Source organism: Canis lupus, chromosome 32 (assembly GCF_011100685.1).
Source record: "Canis lupus familiaris isolate Mischka breed German Shepherd chromosome 32, alternate assembly UU_Cfam_GSD_1.0, whole genome shotgun sequence".
In the NCBI taxonomy this organism is placed as follows: domain Eukaryota; kingdom Metazoa; phylum Chordata; class Mammalia; order Carnivora; family Canidae; genus Canis; species Canis lupus.
Genome location: NC_049253.1, coordinates 26,892,767 through 26,915,579, shown reverse-complemented (window position 1 = coordinate 26,915,579; position 22,813 = coordinate 26,892,767). Strand labels below are relative to the sequence as shown.

Below are 22,813 nucleotides of genomic sequence, written 5' to 3'. Positions count from 1 at the left end.
AAACATATATTTGCAAATGAACTGTTATGTGATAAGCAAAAGTGCCATTTAATAAGAGATGATGTCATTATAAAGAAATCAAGCGAAAGATCTTCAATTTGACAATTTATCAGTTGGACACAAAGCATTTGTTATATTCCAACAAAGAGAGATTGCAAGATTCATAGCTATGCTGAAAGCACCCATTCTTTCTGAAATGTCACTGTTCTTTGGATATTTATTACATTGTTCATTTCATTAACTGTATTCCAGAAAATGAAACAATCATGATTACTGTACAATTTTCATGGCATTTATCTGTGTTAATACCTCCAAAAAGAATACCCACATAAAAGTAGTCCTTTTTTTTTTATGAGAAGAGAGTCAATCAGCCCGCCCTAAGCATCTTATTCTTGCCTAATGCCTTCCATGAAAATGCACTGTGATCCTAAGACTTTAAAAATATAACATAAAATGTATGCAACCATACCTTGCCCAACTGATCCTTTTTGCCAAAGCCAGTAGCAGCTGCGATGCTCCCTGCTCCCTCCACTGTCTTTTGTGCTACTGCTGTCACCCCTGTCACCACGGCCTCACCAACATTTGTCACTTGCTCTTTGGTCTTCTCAGCCACTGGGATAAATCCAGAACAACAGATTAAGGGACAATGGAACAACAGGGACTTAAAATAATTTCACTTCCACTAGCTGTCAACTTTTAAAGACCTGTATTTGCACATATTATAAACAACTGAAGTGTCAGAAGAAATAAAAGCCTCAGAGATTTTTAAGTGAGTATCATTTAGACAAACATTAAATCTTCGCTAAGGTATGTTGCTGTAATCATGCAGATATTAACACGTGCTTCAAGTGTAATGACCACAAATTTAGAGCCTTTGAGCAATTGATGTTTAGTTAACATATTATTAAGGAAAGTTTAGGGAAAGGCAATGATCACAAGTACGCTATTGTAGTATCAGGTATTTATTTCTTTATTTCATTTTCAATGCCAATTCTTAAATCAGCATATTCATTTTCACCACACCTTCTGAGTCATATAACACATATGTGCTCACATTACCATCAGAAATGAACAATATAGATGACATAATTCTATAAGCAGAAAACCTGAAAAACTCTACCAAAAATTAATAGAACTGATAAATTAATTCAGTAAAGTCACAGGATACAAAATCGATCTATAGAAACCTGTTGCATTTCTATACACCAACAATAAAGCAGCAGAAAGAGAAATTAAGATGATCTCATTTACAATTGCACCAAAAATAATAAGATATGTAGAAATAAACCTAACCAAAGAAGTTGAAGACCTGTACTCTGAAAACTATAAAAACATTGATGAAAGAAATTGAAGGCAACACAAAGAAATGGAAAGACATTCCATGCTTATGGATTAAAAAAAATATATATTGTTAAAATGTCTATACTACCCAAAGCAATCTACACATTTGATGCAATTCTTATCAAAATACCAACAGAAATTTTAACAGAACTAGAGCAAACAATTCTAAAATTTGAAAGAGACCCCAAATAGCTAAAGCAACCTTGAAAAGAAAAAGCAACGCTGGAAGTATCACAACTCTGGACTTCAAGTTATATTACAAAGCTAAAGTGATCAAAACAGTATGGTATTGACACAAAAAGAGCCATTTAGATCAATGGAACAGAATAGAAAGCCAAGAAATAAACCCACAATTATATGGTCAATTAATCTTTGACATAGGAGGAAAAAATATGCAATAAAAAAAGTCCTTTAAACAAATGGTAATGTGAAAACTGGACAGCAACATACAAAAAAAATAGACCACTTTCTTTCACCATACATAAAAACAAACCCAAAGTGGATTAAGGACCTATGCTCAAGACCTGAAACCATAAAAATCCTAGAAGAGAGCAAAGGTAGTATTTTCTCTGACACTGATCATAGCAGCATCTTTCTAGATACATCTCCTGAGGCAAGGGAAACAAAAGGAAAAATAAACTATTGGTACTACATCAAAATGGAAAGCTTCTTCACGGCAAAGGAAACACTCAACAAAACTAAAAGGCAACTACTAAATAGGAGAAGATGTTTACAAATGACTTAACTGATAAATGGTTAGTATCCAAAATCTATAAAGAACTTATCAAACTCAATACCCAAAAAACAAGCCAGTTAAGAAATGGGCACAAGACATAAATAGACATTTTCCCAAAGAAGACATCCAGATGGCCAAAAGACACATGAAAAGATGCTCAACATCACTTATCATCAGGGAAATGCAAATCAAAACCGCAAGGAGGTATTACCTCACACATCTCAGAATGGCTAAAATCAAAATAACAAGACAAGGATGTAGAGAAAAAAGAACTCTCCTGAACTGTTGGTAAGATTGCAAACTTGTACAGCCACTGTGGAAAGCAGTATGAAAGTTCCTCGAAAAATTAAATATAGGGCTCCCTGGGTGGCGCAGAGGTTTAGCGCCTGCCTTTGGCCCAGGGCGCGATCCTGGAGACCCGGGATCGAATCCCACGTCGGGCTCCCGGTGCATGGAGCCTGCTTCTCCCTCTGCCTATGTCTCTGCCTCTCTCTCTGTGTGTGTGTGACTATCATAAATAAATAAAAATTTTAAAAAAATTAAATATAGTACTTCCCTAAGATCCACTACTGGGTATTTACCCAAAGAATAAGAAAATACTGATTGAAAGGGATATATGCACCCCTATGTTCATTGAAGCATTATTTACAATAATTAAGATATGCAAGCAGTCCAAGTGTCCATTTATTGATGAATGGATAAAGAAGATGTAATTTATATCTATATAAATCGATATATCTATCGATCTATCTATAGATTTTAATCAATCTCTATATATAGATATCTATCTAGATATCTATAGATAGATATAGATACATAGATATATAGACATATAAATATAATGGAATATTATTCAGCCATAACAATGTTGCCATTTGCAACAACATGGATTGAGCTAGAGAATATAATGCTAAGTGAGATAAGTCAGAGAAAGACAAATACATGATTTCACCCATATGTGGAATTTATTTATTTATCACATGTGCAATTTAAGAAACAAAACAAATGAACAAAGGAAAAGAAAAGAGAGAGAAAGACAAATGAAGAAACAGACTCTCAATTATAGAGAACAAACTGGTGGTTATCAGGAGGGAAGGGTTCAATGTGATAGGGGTCAAAGAGTGCACTTGTGATGAGTACCAGGTGATGCATAGAATTATTGAATCATTATATTGTATACCTGAAACTAATATAACACTCTATGCTTACTAACTGGAATTAAAATTAAAGAACTTAAAAAGCCAAAAAAAAAAAAAATAACAATAGAGTAATGGATGGTTATAAAGAAATTTTAATCCTTTTATCAAACTTCAAGTGGTTGAGACAGGATTTTTAATAAAAAGATTGATTTTTGAACAATATAAATGGTAAAAAAAAAAGGAGCTAGACATTAAGTATGAAAATGGTCATACTTAATGTTCATAAAACAATTTTTTTCATAAAACAATATACAATATGGTGATTCAGTAGATTTTTTTAAATAAGTTAAAAATTTAGAGAAGACAGTGTAAATAGTCTGGGATTACATTTGGAAGAAGATTTAATTTCATATCAAAAATTCTCCAAGACCATATGATATAATTACTGAATCAATCTTTCTATAATTACCTCCATGCAATTGCCAAATAAAGGAAACTCCAATGAAAAAAAGGTTTGTTTCAATTAAATGAAGAGTTCTATGAAAAAACAGATGAGCTTCTGCTCTTAATCTCAATGTCAATAGAGAAATAAAACCTCTATTCATCTAAACCTTATAACATTCATACTCAAAAAGCCTGCATCATGCATCTCTTATGTCCATCTACATAATATTATCCTCTTCTCTTTTTGTCTCACAAACTCTTTTTCTGCCTTTTTCCCAGATTTCAGGATTTGGGGATTTTGAATGATATTTTTCTTCAGGCTCCCTCCTAAGCAAACCGAGACATCTTTTTTTTTGGGGGGGGGGGGGTTATGCTTTATGCTTGCATACATCCTCTGCAGATAAAGCCCAGCCTGAGGAACTAACTAGATGAGCTGCACTGTCAGTTGTTAAGTTGGCAAATGTTGTATGCTAGTCATATGATAATTGAATAGATTGTGTGTCACCCATTGGAGAAGGCCAATGACTGAGTATGCGGACAAGACAACTGAGTTTCAAAGAGCAGGTTATGGAAGTGAGGTAGTATGTAAGAACAGATGCTTACTCTTCAATTCTGGGCAATGTAGGGAAGCTGAAGTGACCCTAGATTCTAAAATCAGGAAGTCACCAGAAGGTATTGCTTGATATTTGCCTTTTGCCACTTCTGGGGATATGGTTGATGTCTCCTAACAAGTTATGGTTATTCCCAATGCAAAGTTCAATTTAAATGCCAGTGAGAAGTTATTTCATGTTTTTAAACATTTCCAGAATGTTGATCCTTTAAAAATAGTGAATTATGGGCTTTAACTTGTCATTTTTTTTCTTTTCCAAGAACATGAATAGAAAATTTTGCTTGAAAAATGAACATTTTCTTGTTAGATGATCTCAAAGACAAGAATAAATTTTGATCTTTTTACAGACTCATGATTTTTCTACAAGCCACAAAAAGTTATTTCTATATATCTAGACCATTCTTTGTATATTTATACACATTAATTTATTTGTAATGCACATAAACTTCACAGTAAAATGCACTTTGTCCTTTAATATAACTTCATCAGATTTTATCATTGTAAAAGCAAGCAAATTAGTTACCTTACAAAATGACAGTGTACATGTAGCGATAATAGATACGATTTAAAATATATCTGTAGGACTTGATTTATCTAGTGGATTATCCAGTTACCTTGAGCCCCTATTCCCCACTGTTAAGCCCTTTTATACTGTTTCTAATAAATGATATTCATTTTTAAGGAAAAAGACCTCATAACTAGGATCAAAGGCGATACTTTCCTTCCAACTAATTGATAGCATAATATTTTATGTTTTACCCTAATTGTGCCAGTCTTCCCAATTTCATTCATCTAGCTCCATCTGGCCAGAAGCGTCAATCCTTCTCAGATACCTCCCTATCTGTTTGCCTAGCAAATTCAAGCTGTTATTAAAACCCACCTCAACTGTCAAATTCCATATTAAAAACCTTCCTCCCAACAAGTGTCCTGTTCATCCTTCTGTGATCTCAGAAAATTTTAGATATATCTCTGCTATTGAACTTTTTGCATTGTGCCAGAATTATTCATTTTCCAATGTGCCTCTCCACCACCACCAGTCTACTTGGAGTCCATTAAAATCAGAGATCCTGTTATTTTTCTTTATAGTATTTCACAGCAGATACTCAATAAATGATTATGAATGCATTAAAAAGAAATTTTGTGTACTCTGTAATTTATTCATTATCTTCAATAATTAGATTTAATTTGACTAACTCAAAAGTGAAATCTCAGAAAGAAAATGGGGCACCAACTTTTCAAATAGTTACAGTAACTCTAACCTTTCATATTAAACACAATCATAAAGTTAAGAAGATCTAGCTTTGAGTGGTACAAATTATATATCTGAGGAAAATAAATTTATATTATAAAACATTTTGATATAGAAATTTAAATTATAATATGTTGAAATTAGTTGTGTTCATTATCATGTAACAAATTTCTGTTTATAAGAATCAAAACTTTCAGAAAATCTCCAATAATTGGAATTTCTTTATACTATACTTTCATGAGGAAAAAAAATTAAGATTTTATCAACATCTATTTTTTAAAGTGTCTTCAAAGACATGTCATTCAGTACAACCAAATAAATACATTCTCATATTTTTCCATAACATAATGCATTAAATTGACAACTGCAACAATATTGAACTGAGATCAAATAGCTAGGGTGTAAGGTAGAGTTTTTTTAGATTTTATCATGATATTATCTAACTGGGAGAATTTATTTTTCTGGAATTTTTTAGGTAGAAAACTCTTGGCCTAACTAAGTTTACTGAAGTCTATTATTTCTGCAAAAATAAGAAATGGGATGAATCTTGAGGAAATTTTTCTTTTAACATTAGCTGATGATGTTGTATACTATATAATAGTTTCTCACTTCTCTGCTTTAAGAGTATTTACAATAATAACATTTATTTAGCACTTATGTTATGCAGCCCTAAGAAACATTTTAGACCAGGTATGGTAACCAATTCCTCTCTTCTCCCTAACCATTGAGGTAATTATCTTAAATTCATTTATCCTTATACTTAGATTTTGGAATTTTATATTAAATAATCCTACTCATTACCTGATATGGGAAAAGGATAGTATTAATCGCAGATTTATCCCACTGCATTTCTCATAGTCAGACTACTTAGGAGATTTTCAATATTTTTCTATTGTCAGAGTAGTTGAGGGCTTTACAATGGCTATAAATATGACCCACATCAAAATCATCATGGCCTTGTTGCTTAGTAGCATTTTCCATAGTGTTCTCTGGAACACTGGCTCATTCAATCCTAGTAACTATTGATATAAGGTCAAATAAATTTGAAAGGCCCTGGATTAAACTAAATTATGAAAATTTCTTTACTATGGAATATCTCAGATTCTTCAATATGCTAAAGAAGGCATGATATGCAAAGTTCCTCAATATTATAAAACCAGGGAAACATAAAGTAGCCGTCTACTTACTGTTTTTCAGAAAACAAACTGCTGCCTTATTGTACAAACTTCAGTAGTGTGCATACACATGTGCACAGACCACACACACACACAAACTCATATTCACTTTGTGTCATTCTGGAGAAGATGAAAATTCCAGCTTTGTTAGTTACCCTTGCAGCTCATGTCCATAGCCTCCATTTGATGATATTATTAGTTATATTCTTTACTTTTTACCACAGACTCTAAATCTGACCACATGCTTATCTACTTTCTAAACCACATGGATTCTTCAGCTATCAAATGGAACACTTTTAATCTAGCTAGGCTCTTCAGATACTACAGTCTCCAACTGTCTGCTACCTAGGTCTTATTAAAATCATGCTTAATAAATCATATTTATAGATGGTCCCAAGAAGTCAACACAGTTAATTTACTTGCCTAGTTCTGGGCATTACACATTGATTGGATTGCAACAGAGCAAAAGCAAGCAGCATACGTTAATGTAGCTTCTAGCAGAACCTTTCAAAAGGTTCTATTTTAATTTTGTGCCCTCATTTATTATCAAAAGCATATATAAAATAGTCATATGAAATATTTTTCTCCACTAGCTGTAAAAATGTTATTCAAATAGAAACACCTATAAAGTGATGATAAATAACACCTACATAATTCACACCACTTGATTTCATTACTCTAGGTATTTGTGTACATTAAATTTCTTTATTCTTTTACAGATAAAGAAACTAAATCACAAAAAGATTATGAATCTTACAGAAAATCACAAAGCTCATAAGTAGTAAGCAGAAATTTGAACCAAGGAAGTCTGGCTCCAGTGTCATGGTTATCAACCACAATACTGTATTAATACTCTCATTTGATTTTCCCCATTTCCATTTTATAATTCAGTAGTAGGAACATGGTAATTTTCTGAGATACTATTACGTTTACTGCTTTCTGATCATGTGAATTGTATTTCTGATTATATATCCTGTTTTATCACATCTGTCAGGCAGTTTGGAATACATACAAGATGAAACTGAATCATGGCAAGTCTGTGGGCTCTTAAGATTATGAAATTTCGGTTCTACTTTCATCTTTCTATCTGTCTCTATCATTCTCCTCATCATCATCACCACCATAATTTTCATCATTTTTGATATTAATTTATTTTAATATTATACACCTATTCAAATTCTTGGTAAAGTTATACCAAATAGAGATAAATACAATAAATACTTCATTGATTACTTCAAGGGTGTTTCCCAAAATGTTTTCCGAATCATCAAGGAAGCGTTATACTGACTATAGTTTAATGTCAAAATGTTTTATTATACTCTACAGGAAATTTGACATTAATCCTTAGAAAACTGGCAATACTTATATGTAATTTATCATAGCAGTTTGCCAAAACATAATATTTCAGAGTATATATGATACTACCATAAATTAAACATATCTGGTCAATTCAGAGCAATCATTCTTGACAGTGGAATACATTATTTTATTTATCAGTAATAACTATTTACTTATCTAAACATATTTAATAAAGAATTAAAGTTAAAGTTGGTAGTCCCTTATAATGCTTCTCTACAAACACAGTGACTACTTACAATTACACTCTGAATAATTAATGTTTACTAGATATTTTTAATATCATTCTTGGATATAAGTCCCATGGAGCTTACCTGTTGTCACACCATGAACCACTCCTTCCTTGGTTTTGGAGCCTATAAAGACAAATTCAAAACATAAACATAAGTCTCCAACTGGCCTTATATTGCTGATTAGTTTGTTTTAAATACAACTAATAAAAAAAATTAAAAAAAAAAGAGGGCAGCCCCGGAGGCTCAGCGGTTTAGCGCCACCTTCAGCCCGGGGTGTGATCCTAGAGACCGGGGATCGAGTCCCACATCAGGCTCCCTGCAAGGAGCCTGCTTCTCCCTCTGCCTGTGTCTCTGCCTCCCTCTCTCTCCCTCTCTCTCTCTCTGTCTCTGTGCCTCTCATGAATAAATAAATAAAATCTTTAATAAAAAATAAAAATAAAAAAATAAAGGTCTCAATCTTTAGAAGCTCTTATAGAAAAATAGCCTTGGGGGAGGGGGGAATCTAAAACAAGGAATTCCAGTAATCATACAACAAATAGAAGAGAGCAAAACTACCAGGAGGTTCTCTCCAATTAAATTTTTAACCCACAATGATGTCTTATTTTTTTAAGCCTTTAATTCATTAGTTAACAGGATGATAGTAGTTCCAGGTGTGTAATGTAGTATTTAAGCATTTCCATATGTTGCCAGTGCTCATCAGGACAAGTGCCCTCCATAATTCCCATCATCTATTTCAACTATCCCCCTGAATCCTCCCCTCTGAACCATCAGTTTATTCTCTATAGTTGAGTCTATTCCTTGGGACACCCCGGTGGCTCAGCAGTTAAGATCTGCCTCTGGCTCATGGCATGATCCCTGGGTCCCACATCAGGCTTCCTGCATGGAGCCTGCTTCTCTCTCTGCCTATGTCTTTGCCTCTCTCTCACGGTCTCTCTCATGAATAAATAAATAAAATCTTTGAGGAAAAAAGAGTCTATTCCTTGATTTCTCTCTCTTTCTCCCCCTCTGTCTCTCTTTTTGCTCATTTGTTCTATTTCTTAGATTCCATATACGGGGTAAAATCATGATATTTATCTTTCCATTATTGACATATTTCATTTAGCATTGTACTCTCTAGCTCCATCCATGTCATTGCTAATGGCAAGATTTCGTTCTTTTTTATGGCTGAACAATATTCCATTAAATACATATACCACATCTTTTTTATCCATTCATCTATCAATGGACCCTGGGGCAGCCTCCATATCTTTCTTGGCTATTATAGATAATACTGCTATAAACATTGAGGTGCATGTATCCCTCTGATTTAGTGTTTTTGTATTCTTTAGGTAAATACTCAGTGGTACAATTACTGGATCATAGGATAGATCTATTTTTAACTTTTTTTGAGGGACCTCCATACTGTTTTTCAGTGGCTGCACCTTACAATGATGATTTTTTGTCCCCTTGTGTCCCTCTTCACATATCAACTTACAGAGGGAAAAAAAAAAGGTGAGATAACACTGGGGCTCGGTGGGAAGATGATCTTGGGTTCAGAACTGTAAAAGCTATACTAAAGTACAGGACAACAGAGAGATTAGTCAACCCATGAAACTGAAGCAGAAGAGAAGGAAAAGAAGAAATTAAGATTCGCTGAACAAGTATTACGTAAAAGGCATTTTAACCTCATTTATTTCTTGGTTACAATCTATTTAATACAGGTGAATTATGCCCACTTTATATATGAAGAAATTGCAAATCAAAGTAAATGATTTGCCTAAAGTCATACAGGGAATAACTGGCTCTAAATACTTTGATATTAAGGGCTATATGACCCTAAACCTATATTCTTTCCACTGAGCCAAGCAAACCTTTAGGAGGAATATAGCTTTTATACAAACAGTTCATTAATATTTATTATTAAAACTAAGTTTATTTTATTCATGAGCTCTCTAATGTTGGACTTTTCAGTGTAAGTCACACCAGTTTTTTTGGTTTTGTTTTTGTTTTTTGAGAGGGAAAGAGACACATCTGGGGAGGGGAGAGGGAGAGAGGGAGAGGGAAAGAGAGAATCTTAAGCAAACTCCATGCCCAGAGCAGAGCCCAAAGTGGGCTCTCTACATGACCCTGAGATCATGACCCTGAGATCATGACCTGAGCTAAAATCAAGAGTCATATGCTTAATCAACTGAGCCACCCAGGTGCCTTTACACCAGTTTTTTTTTTTTAAGATTTTATTTATGAGAGAGAGAGAGAGAGAGAGAGAGAGAGAGAGGCAGAGACACAGGAAGGAGAAGCAGGCTGTATGCAGGGAACCCAACGTGGGACTTGATCCCCAGTCTCTAGGATCACACCCTGGGCTGAAGGCAGCACTAAACCGCTGAGCCACCTGGGCTGCCATACATCAGTTTTTTAAAAAAATTTTGGGGGAGAAAATAACACTGGATTGGAGATTTATTTGAAAACTACCCTGTAAATCAAATAATATATTTCTATCAGACATAGGAGAATATAAGGAGATGAGGGCATAAACCTGAGAAATGACTTAAATCCATATTTGGAGATTAACCTGGTATTAACCCTTACTTTAAAAGTGCACTATTTTAAAAGGTCTTCCTAGGTATGTTAAAATTAACAGTAAACACTTTAAAACACAGAAAAAACAAAGCATAAGGGAATCTCAGATTCCCTATCAATAAGATGACTACATACAATTGATTAAATATTCTCTAAGAACCAGGCCTTTAAACTGGAGAGTGCAGCAGAATCAGTCAGGTGGGAGCACTGGTTGAAATGCTGAATTTTGTGTCAGGGCATCAAATATTCAGAATATATCAGGTACTGATCTTTGCATTTTTTAATAACCCTCATGATCTAATTCTAATAATTCATGGATCAAATTTATAAAACATTGGTCTAACAGAGTTTCAATTTCCAAATTTTAGAAGCACATATCTATGATTTCAATAATATGATCAATGAGATGACAGAAATGAATATACAGGACCATGTTGAAAACATTCACTAAATATTTTTATGAAAATATATGAATAAGGCATTAAGTGAAATTTGGATGCATCATATTTAAATTTACATTTTAACTAAACAGTCTAGAAAAGTATTTATGTTTAATAAAGCAATTTAAATATAGGTAAGAAGTTTCAATTTGAATATATCTTAATATATCTAATGAAACACCTAATATATCTAAGGACCTCTGATAAAAATAAAACATAAACTATAGCAATGTAGTTAAGAATATGGGTTTTGTCCAGAAACAAACCCACACTTACATGGTTAATTAACCTACAATGAAGGAGGCAAGAATACACAATGGGAAAAACAGTCTCTTCAATAAGTAGTGATGAGTGGGATCCCTGGGTGGCTCAGCAGTTTAGTGCCTGCCTTTGGCCCAGGGTGTGATCCTGGAGTCCTGGGATCGAGTCCCGTGTCAGGCTCCATGCATGGAGCCTGCTTCTCCCTCTGCCTGTGTCTCTGCCTCTCTCTCTCTGTGTCTATCATGAATAAATAAATAAAATCTTAAAAAAAATAAGTAGTGATGAGAAAACTAGACAGCTACATGCAAAAGAGTGAAACTGAATGACTTTCTTACAGCATATGCAAAAATGAACTCAAACTGGATTAAAAACCTAAGTGTCAGACCTGAAGCCATAAAGCTCCTAAAAAGAAATATAAGCAGTAATCTCTTGGACATTGACCTTAACAACATATATACGTATATACCTCCTCAGGAAAGGGAAATAAAAGCAAAAATAAACTATCAGAACTACACCAAAATAAAAAGCTTTTTCACAGCAAAGGAACCCATCAACAAAACGAAAAGGCAACCTTAATGAATGGGAAAGAATATTTGCAAAAGATATATTTGATAAGAGGTTAATATCCAAAACATAAAAAGAACTCATACAATTCAACACCAAAAAACAACAAATAATCCAATTTAAAGTGGGTAGAGAACCTGAATAGTCATTTTTTCCAAAGAAGATATATAGCCAACAGAAACATGAAAAGATGCTCAACATTACTAATCATCACACAAGTGCAAATCAAAACCACAATGAAATATAACTTCACACCAGTCAGACTGGTGAATATCAAAAAGAAGGAATGAAGAGTTGGCAAGGATGTGGAGAAAAGGAAACCTTCATGCACTGTTGGTGGGAATGTAAAATGGTGTAACCACTTTGAAAAATAGTATGGAAGTTCTTCAAAAAATTAAAAATAGAAATACCATATGATCCAGTAATTCTACTATTGAATATTTACCTGAATAAAATGAAAACAGCTAATTCAAAAAGACAAATGGATCCTCATGCTTACTGCACCTTATAGCCATTTATGAAAACAACATAAGTGACATAAATGTCCATTGATAGATGATTGGATAAAACATACACACACACACACAACGGAATGGTACTTGGCCATATAAAAGATTGAGATCTTGTCATTTGCGACATGAATGGACAATAGAAGGTATTATGTTAAGTGAAGTAAGTTAGATAGAAAAAGGTAAGTACCACACAATTTCATGTATATGTGGAATGTAAAAAATAAAACAAACAAAAACTGAAAAAAAGACTAGAAATATAAAAACAGAGAATGGTGGTTGCTAGATTGGAGGTGGGTAGGGGATGGGTGAAACAGGTGAAGAGGATTAAGTACAACCTTTCAATTATAAAATAAATAAGTCACAGATATGCAAATTACAACATAGGGAATATATTCAATAATATTGTAATAACATTAGTATATTTTTAAAGATTTTATTTATTCAAAAGAGAAAGTGAGAGAGAGAGCATATACAAAAGCAGGGGAGAGGCAAAGGGAGAGGAAGAAGTAGGCTCCCCACTGAGCAGGGACCCCCCCCCCCGCCCCCCGCCCACATACACACACACCATGGAGCTTGACATGGAGCTCAATCCCAGAACCATGGGGTCATGACCTGAGCTAAAGGCAGATACTTAACTCACAGAGATTCCCCTGTAATAACATTATATGGTAACAGATGGCTACTTACACTTACTGTGGTGAGCACTGAATATTGTATAGAATTGTCAAATCACTATTACAACTGAGGCTAATATAATATTGTGTGTTAAATATATTTCAATATTAAAAACTAAAGTTAAATTTTTAAAATATAGATTTTGAATTTAGATTTCCCAGATTTAAATCTTTACTTCACCACATAATAACCAAATATACATCATTCAGTCAACATGAAAATCAAGGAAATAATACACATAAAGATTTTAAAACAGTGATTAGTACATATCAAATAGTAAGAAATAATTATTCTTCACATATAATATTTGTAAAGGGATTTGCAGTTTAAAATAGAACAAATAATTAATTATAAATTCATATAAATTAAGTTGTGTGCTTGTTAAATACATAAAAGGATACAGGATAACAGTTTATATATCCAGTACAATGTGTCAATGTGCTCATGTTTGTATATATGCATACTTTGCAATTGACGTTCAGTTTGCATAGTATTATGGGATTGTAAAGTGACCATGCACAGGCTGAAGTGAGTCTATAAAAAGTGATCTTAAATATCAATGAAGTAAATAACAATTAATTGGTAGTAAAAATTATAATTATCCCATGACCTTTCAACTTTTTTGTAGAAACATTAAAAATTCTTTTACTTATTTTAAATTGATAGCTAAATGAAAAACTAGTAAAATTAATATCTACTTAGTATATCAATTTAAGACATTGAGAATTATTGTATTTTATTTATTTGAAAAAAAACTTATCAAGATTAGTGTGGTCTTCTTGTCATTGTATAACTTCATATATGGCATGAGCATCTTTCCTAAGCCCTAGAGATCTGTATAATCTTTTGTAAGTTTGAATCAATTTCCAAAATGTTACCCTTTGCATTGTTTCACCTCATGCTCTATCTCTGATAGTTCCTTTCATGTGAGGTACTTTTGCAGCAGCACTTCCTCTGAAACATCTTCAATTTATTCATCACAACTTTTTAAATTTTACTTCCGCTTGAATAAGTTCCTCTGGCTACAAATCTATAGTCACCTGAACAGTAGTAGTGTTACCATTCCCCAGATCAGCTATTTGTTGTATAAATAAAACACTTTTTGATTCAAATTTTACTTCCAGCATTTTCATTTCATTTCTTTGAGGCACTTTCATCTTTTTTGGCCAATTTTCTTGTTCAGTTACGCAATTTTTTAAAATATTGGCCGAGTTTATCACTGGGCTACAAGGAAGCAACACAACCAAAGGCCTTGCTGCCTGTGCAAGCTGAGTAGCGGATGTGAAATGAACAATCAGTGACAAACTGAAAAAAGTGATGTAATTTGATCAAGGATTATAATGAGTTTCTGTTATTTATATAGCAATCTGTGGGCTGAAGAGCTAGGAGCAAAGGTTGTATGAACAGAAATTTGAACTGGGATATGAAGGACTGGTATTCAACTAACTGTTGTAAACTGAAATTCTTCTCTACTGGAACTACACAAGGTGAGAACAGCTTGTATTTAAGGGAATACTACTTATTGCTATTCATCTACCACTTCTTGTACCCCATATTTTTAAAAATGACTATTTGAAAGAAATGTTTAACAGTTGGTTTGTGGTCTTTCCTCTGAATAATACCTCAGAATTGGACATTGGGCTAAACCATAGAATGTATCCTGATTCAAAGATAAATGAAGGCCTTAATGAAGTTGCTTCATATCAAACTAATCACCTGTTATTTGCCATCAGTTGTTTATTAGTATTTATAATTAGTAATTAACATGTAATTGATGAATAATCTATAATTGAAAACATATAGCTACAAAGTAGATACCAAGTGGCTATGTGATTAGTAAACTGAAGAGAGACCAGAGCTAACAGCTTCCATGAGCCAAGGTGGCCACAACTCTCATCTTTTCTCTCATAACTTTCTTTCATGACAAGGTACAGAGTGGAGAAGGTCTAAACAAATGCCTAGGAGTTGCAAGAACTCACAGTAAGACTATACTATAGTCATCGTCAACTATATTGCTGCTTTGCATGTTATGCTGAATTTGTCAACTTGATGCAGGTGAACCATATTGTGATTTGAGAGCTTGATATTAATCCATACTCTTGACTATTGCCGCTTACTGAGCAAAGTAGCACTGAGAGCATTTTGAAGATAATTTTCTCACCTTTACTGTTATAATAGTTGGCATTATATAAAGAAAACTAAATTTTTTTGTTTCTTAATTTGACTCTAAATTTATAAATTTCTGGGGGCGCCTGAGTGGTGCAGTCAGCTGAGCATTCAACTCTTGGCTTCGAGCTCAGCTGGTGATCTCAGAGTCATGAGATCAAGCCCCGTGTGGGGCTCCACACTGAACAAATCGCTTATTTGATAATATTAATCATTGCTCCTATATATAAAAGTGTGTTCTATAAAAATCCTCAGCAAAATAATAACAAATCAAATCCAACAATGTATAAAAAGAATTATACTTCACAACCAAGTGGAATTCATGCCAGGTGTGTAAAGTTAGCTCATTATTCAAACATTAATTAAAGTAATCCATCACACTCACAGGATAAAAAAGACAAATCACATGATTATATCAATAGATGCAGAAAAAGCATTTAACAAAATGCAGCATCTATTTGTGGTAAAAATGTCTGGTACACTAGGAATAGAGGGGAACTTCCTCAACTTGATTAAGAATATTTCCACACAAAAAAGAATATTTACAAAAAAACTATAGATAAATTCATATTTCATAGCAAGAAACTGGAGTTTTCCTATTAAGACCAGGAACAAGGCAAGCATCATACTGGAAATCCTAGCCAATGCAATAAGATAATAAAGGGAAATAAGAGGTATACAGATTGGGAAAGAAGAAATAAAATGGTCTTCATTCACAGACGACTTGATATAGAAAATCCTAAAGAACCAACCCTAATTATTGTAAGACTGTAGGATACAAGGTTAATAAACACAAGTCAATCACTTTCATATATACCAGCAATGAACAAATGAAATTTAAAATTTAAATCACAATACAATTTATATTTTCATCAAAAAAAAATACTTAGGTGTACATTTAACAGAATAAATACAAGGTCAATATGAGGGGAACTACAAAGCTCTGATGAACAAAAGCAGAAAACTAAATAAAAGGTATTTTGTATTCATGGATGAGAAGATTCAATACTGTCAAAATCTCAGTTCCTTTTAACTTGATCTATATAGTTCAATGCAATTCTAATCAAAATCTCACAAGTTATTTTGTAGATATCAACAAACAGATTCTAAAGTGTATGTGGAGAAGCAGAAGGCCCCAAATAGCCATGATAATATTGAAATATAAAATCACAAGTCTGACACTACTTGCCTTGTAGACTTACTGTCAAGCTATAGTAATCAAGACAGTGAAATAATGGCAAGAGAATAGACAATAAACCAATGGAACAGAATTAAGAACCTAGAAATGGAACCACATAAATATAGTCAACTGACTTTTGGCAAAGGAGCAAAAGTAATACAATAAAGCAAAGACAATCTTTTGACAAATGGTGCTGGAACAACTGGACATCCACATGCAAGAAGAAAGAAAAAAACAAGAAACAGGAGAAATTCTCCCTCTGCCTGTGTCTCTGCCTCTCTCTCTCTCACTGTGTGCCTATCATAAATAAATTAAAAAAATAAAAAAAAATGTTTTAAAAAAAGGAGAAGGAGAAGAATTTAGACAACAACGTTTCACAAAAAAAAATAACACAAGAGGGATCATAGACTTAAATGTAAAATACAAGACTCTAAAACTCCTAGAATAACATAGGAGAAAACCTACATGACCTGGTATGGCAATGACTTAGATATAACACCAAAAGCACAATCCATGAAATAAAGAATCAATAAGCTGGACTTCTTTAAAATTAAAACTTTCTGCTCCATGAAAGGAAGTGTTGAGAGAGAGAAAGGCTACAGGAAAAATATTTGCAGAATATATGTCTGGAAAGGAACTATTATCCAAAATATACAGAGGACTCTCAACAATAAGAAAACAAATAACCAGGTAAAAGGCCAAAGATCTTACCAGATAGCTCACCGAAGAAGATATATAGATAACAAATAAGATGCTGCACATCATATGTCATCTCGGAAATGTTAAATTAAAACTATCAAATACCACAAGACACCTACCTGTTAGAATGATCAAAATCTAGAATTTTCAAACACCAAATGCTGACAAGGATGTGAAGCAACAAGGTCTGTTATTCTTTATTGATGGGATGCAAAATGGTCCAACAACTTTGGAAGACAGTTTGTCAGTTCCTTATTTTTTTAAAAGATTTTATTTATTTATTCATGAGAGACAGAGAGAGAGAGAGAGAGAGAGAGAGAGGCAGAGACACAGGCAGAGGGAGAAGCAGGCTCCATGTAGGGAGCCTGATGTGGAACTCGATCCTGGGACTCCAGGATCACGCCCTGGGCCGAAGGCAGGCGCTAAACTGCTGAGCCACCCAGGGATCCCCTGTTTGTCAGTTCCTTATAAAAGTAAACATATCTTTACGATATGATCCAACAATAGTGATCCTTGGTATTTACCCAAAGGAGTTGAAAGCTTATGTCCATTCAAAAACCTGCATGTGGATGTTTATAGCAGTTTATTCACAATTACTAAAACTTGGAAGAAACCAAGATGTCCCTCAGGAGGTGAATAGATAACTGTGACACATCCAAATAATGGAATTAGTATTTAGTGCTAAAAAAAAAAAAAAAAAAAAAAAAAAGAGCTATCAAACCATGAAAAGACCCAGAAGAGCCTGAAGTGGATATTTTTAGGTGAAATAACCCAACCTTAAAACTCTACATACTTTATGATTCTAGGTATATGACATTCTGGAAATGGTAAAATAATGGAGACAGAAAAAATGATCAGTGGTTGCCAGGGGTTGGTGGAGGGAAATGAATAAGTGATGCCTAATTTTAGGACACTAAAAATAACTATATGATACTATAATGATGCATTTGTCCAAATGCAAAGAATGTATACCATGAAGAGTGAACCTTAAAGTAAACTGTGGGTTTTAGGTGATTGTGATGTGTCAATGTAAGTTCATTAATTTTAATAAATGAACCATTCTGGGGGTAACAAATGTAGATCATGGGGGAGGCCATGCATGTGTGGGGGCACGAGGTACATGAGAAACTTCTGTTATTTGCCTCTCAATTTTGCTGTGAACCTAAACTGCTACAAAAAATAAGTCTAGTTTTCTTAAAGTGTGCTTTATTATTCATGTGTTCTGTTTTGCAAGAATGTGTTATGACATCCTCACAAAAACTCTGCAAGCTAGTTGCATTTATCTAAATCATATTTTTACAAATGAGGGAAGTAAAGCTCATAGGTAGTAAGTAACTTTTATGGTATTCTAAAGGTAATAAATGATATAGTCTGGACTAGAATGTAGGTTTGTGTGAGTGACATCAAGTCTATGTTCTCTCTATTTTTCTCAGAGTCCACAAACTGCAGGCTATGGGCCAAATCAACCCATTACCTGTTTCAGTAAGGTTTTATTGGAACACAGGTTATTTTATTGGAACACATTATTATCTATGGCTACTTTCCTACCACAACAGTAGAGTGGATTAATTTGACACAGAGACCTTATAGCCTAAAATATTTACTCCCTAGCACTTTACAGAAAAAGTCTATCAAATCCTGATCTATATATTGTGTCTTCCCATGGTCAGTTTTCATCCTAAATCCTGTGTTTGAGTTTAAATTTTAACTATCCTTCAGAACACAACCAACAAATAATTTATAGAATGCACTATGTGTTAAATACCATGATATATATTGAAGATTATTTAAAAATACATGTGACATGTAAACAATTACAATTTTACATAAGAACATAATTAATCTCAAAAAATCATTATATTTGTCCAAACTCATAGTTGACAATGAAAACCAAAAGTTTTCCATATAATAAAACCTATTCATTATCTAGAAAACAGCAATGTATTAATATTCAATAGTTTCTGGACTCACTACAAACTAATGGAGTAAATATTAGCATCCTAAAAATTTTTTAAGTTATTAAATTATAAAGTAACTGAAGTCAAAGAATAGTTGCAAGCACATGCTTGCACAACTTAGGAAACTAAGGACAAGTATAAAGATATTGATTATCTGCGCATCGCTGATTCAGTATTCCAAATTCTATCTAAAAAGATAGAATTCACACTTTACAAAAACATTTGAAACTAACTCATCATTTTTTCCATTTGTGACATTCTTTAATTCAAGGATTTTCTGAAAATATATTTTAAGAGAATGAATAATTTAACTGAAGATTTGTATCAAACTCAGCCAATAAAGTCTACGAGCAATGAAAAATATAAGAGAGGTGTTCATAAAAATCATTCCAAGTGTAACTCTTTTTCAATGTATCCATGTTGAAGAGACAACATAGTGGTATTTCACCGACAGACATAAGTATAGCACCTTATACCATCCAATACGTTTATCCTCCACATTACTGCACATCCTGCTGTTACAGCTGCTTACCAGAGAACGTGCAAGAGCTCAGAGGAGCCAAAGAGAAAGAGGAGAGGCAGAATGGGCAAAGGTAAGTGTGTGCATACATCCCTGTGGATGAGTGTTTGTGTATGTATGTGTCTATTCCTTCCCCCCAAAGACTCTGAAGTGATTTGCAAAAATAACACCCAACCTAACACAGTTCAAGACATGAAAAAAGAGTCAGGATCTGTGTGAATATTACAAAGTGTCAACTTAGGAACAAAAAGAAATGATAAGGATCAATCTTGTTACTTTGTATGTGTGTTATTTAATAAGTGAATTATAGGGCAGCCCAGGTGCCTCAGTGGTTTAGCGCCTGCCTTCTGCCAGGGCTTAATCCTGGAGACCTGGGATCGAGTCCCACATTGGGCTTCCTGCATGGAGCCTGTTTCTCCCTCTGCCTGTGTCTCTGCCTCTCCTTCTCAGTGTCTCTCATGAATAAATAAATAAATAAAATATTTAAAAAAAAAAAAAAACAAGTGATTATACATATAAATGTCTCTGAGATATTAGCAGCAGTCTTCAAGCGCTTTTTTGGTCAATTAGTCTTCAGTTCACCAAGCGCTCACAAGGATGAACTCTACCAAAAACTGTTCTGTACTTTCCTTTTTAGGGCCACAGTAGGCCTCTTTCTACATATCCCAAGGCCATATCAAAAAGTCTTAGTTTAAAACATGAATACACTAAAATTTACTGATATTAGTCATGATGGATTAAAAACCAGAGGCCTATGTATGATTTTGATTTTCAAAAATATTCTTTTTTCTCAAAAATATTTTTTAAAGAATTTATTTATATATTAATGAGAGACACAGAGAGAGGCAGAGACATAGAGGCAGAGAGAGAAGCAGGCTCCATACAGGGAGCCTGATGTGGGACTCGATCCTGGGTCTCCAGGATCACACCCTGGGTCAAAGGCAGGTGCTTAACATTAACAGCTGAGCCACCCGGGCATCCCATCTTTTTTTTTTTTTCAAAAATATTCTTAATTACCTTTTGAGACTGAGTTTTTAAAACTTTTTCCTAATTATAGTCTCTTATGCACAGAACTATTCATTTAAAAAGTCCTAAGTATTACTGAAAAATTAAATATTCTGAAAACACAAAAAGTTATCCTCACTTTTTACTATTAGCTCAAATGCTCACATTAGCCTACCTACAGTCCTCTGACTCGGTTTCTCTTTTTGACAAGTGATGATGCAAAAATGAATCAAGCAAGAAATACCAGCATTTAGAGCATTAATCATCCTAATCCACCAGTCATAAATAAATATCAAGATGACATATGGGGCTTACCTACCTACATAGAGGACACCCTCTTTTGTCTTTCCTGCTGCTTCTGCCACACCCTGTTTGGTTTTTTCAGCAGCAGCCACGACTCCCTCCTTGGCCTTTGAAAGTCCTTTCATGAATACATCCATGGCTAATGAATTCGTTCACACCACACTAGAGAACATAAAATACAATTTCAATGAGAACTTTTGGGTGGAATAAAATAAAATTAGAATCACCCAAGATAAAAACCACTGAAAGGTCAGTACAACCCAAAAGTGTGAGACTCTTTATTTATACTCTTATTCAACCACTGGGGGGATGGGCAACACTTTTTTTTTCTTTTTTTCTTTCTTTTTTTTTTTTTTTTTTTAGCTTCTGCATTAAAAATTTAGCACCCCTCATCCATCTTGGCTAGTAAAAATCTAGCTGCCTAAACATGGATTGGGATGAATTTTCTCAGTTGTTCTTACTGTATTTTCGAAGTGTAGTTACATGAAGAGATGGGCCCCTCTTTCAACTTCCTAGAGTCCAAACGATGAGCAGGTGAGTCAAAAGTTCGTATAAAAAAATGACAGGAAAAGAAAGGGAGCTGGAGGCATGGGGTCAGGGACAATCTTAAAATGAATCCCACAAGAAGGCTAACTGGTTGATAACCAAGAGGGGAGGGAAGAGAACTACTCGCTCTGGGTGGGGCTCAACCTGAGGCCCACAGGGAGCCTACTGGCGCCCGCCCCAGCGCACCCCGCCAGCCACCCCCACCCCCAGCGACCCACTCGGAGCCGTCTCCCGACCCGCGCCAGCCGCCCGGGGGGGGGGGGGTCCTCCGCGCGCGCGAGTTCGCGCCCCGCCCGGCGCCGCACCTGTTAACCCCTTACCACCTGTTGACTTGCCCTCCCTGCACTTCCAGGTAATTACTGCCAAACACAGCTTGATTCCTCCACCGAGGAAACTGGGGGGTGGGGGGCGGACTGGGGGATTTAAGGTACAAGAGAAATAAAAGTTGGCCGCTCACGCTCCATCGAGCATCCTCCCGTTTCCCAAGGGAAGAGCGTTTCCCAGGGAAGCAGCGCGACCTCTCAGCCTTTGGAGCCGGGCAGAGCGGAATATCGGAGGCCAGGGGAAAGCCAGGGCAACTTACTTTCCTCGAGCTCCTGAAGAGATAAGCACCCACCTCCGAGGGACTTGGCTCAGCGGGTCCTCATTGCAGCAACGACCTCCCCCCCCCCCCACTCCCCGCCCCAGAAGTGCACGACCCGGTGCTCCCGGGTTTCCCCCAGGATCGCCAAAGCTGCCCGTTTTGAGATCCTTAGGTACTTACCTGGGTCCCTCTGATCCTCACAACTACAATTCCTCTCGACCAACCCCCTCACAAAAAAAAAAAAAAAAAAAAAAAAAAAAAAAAAAAAAAAATCCCAAATATTATTTAAATATTAAGAGGGAGAATAAGAAGCGCACAGGAAGGGAGGCGGCGGCACCAGGAGAGGGATGGTCCCCGGGGAGGCTGCTGTCAGCAAAACCCGGTGATGAGAGGCTGGGGGCGTGGGAGGCAAACCCACGAACCTGTCGTCGGATTGCCACTCCCCGTCCCCCGCACAACTGGATCGGAGAGAAAGAGACAGGTCGGGAGGGAGGGCAGGGAGAGCGCGCGGAGGATGCTGAGGGCCAGGCTCGGTCCTCGGGTCGGCCCCACAGCCAGCACA

At 35.0% G+C, this 22,813-nt stretch overlaps 1 protein-coding gene across 15 annotated transcripts in view; it reads right to left on the bottom strand.

Moving 5' to 3' along the window:
- The window catches only part of SNCA (synuclein alpha), a 166,566-nt gene that overhangs the window by 123,679 nt on the left and 20,074 nt on the right, over nt 1–22,813 (bottom strand). For 11 of the 15 annotated variants that reach the window (XR_005382856.1, XR_005382860.1, XR_005382853.1 and 8 more), the window contains 3 exons: nt 21,139–21,284; nt 8,365–8,406; nt 470–612 (listed from right to left, as the gene is read on the bottom strand). Coding sequence is in view for 6 of the 15 variants with exons in the window: in XM_038582140.1 (XP_038438068.1) it covers nt 470–612; nt 8,365–8,406; nt 21,139–21,259 (306 nt within the window). In the remaining 9 variants the exon portion in view is untranslated. Of the gene's footprint in view, nt 1–469; nt 613–8,364; nt 8,407–21,138; nt 21,285–21,583; nt 21,812–21,973; nt 21,993–22,431; nt 22,530–22,673; nt 22,811–22,813 lie in introns of those variants that run through there. The other 4 variants (XR_005382859.1, XR_005382855.1, XR_005382858.1 and 1 more) reach the window with 4 other exon arrangements.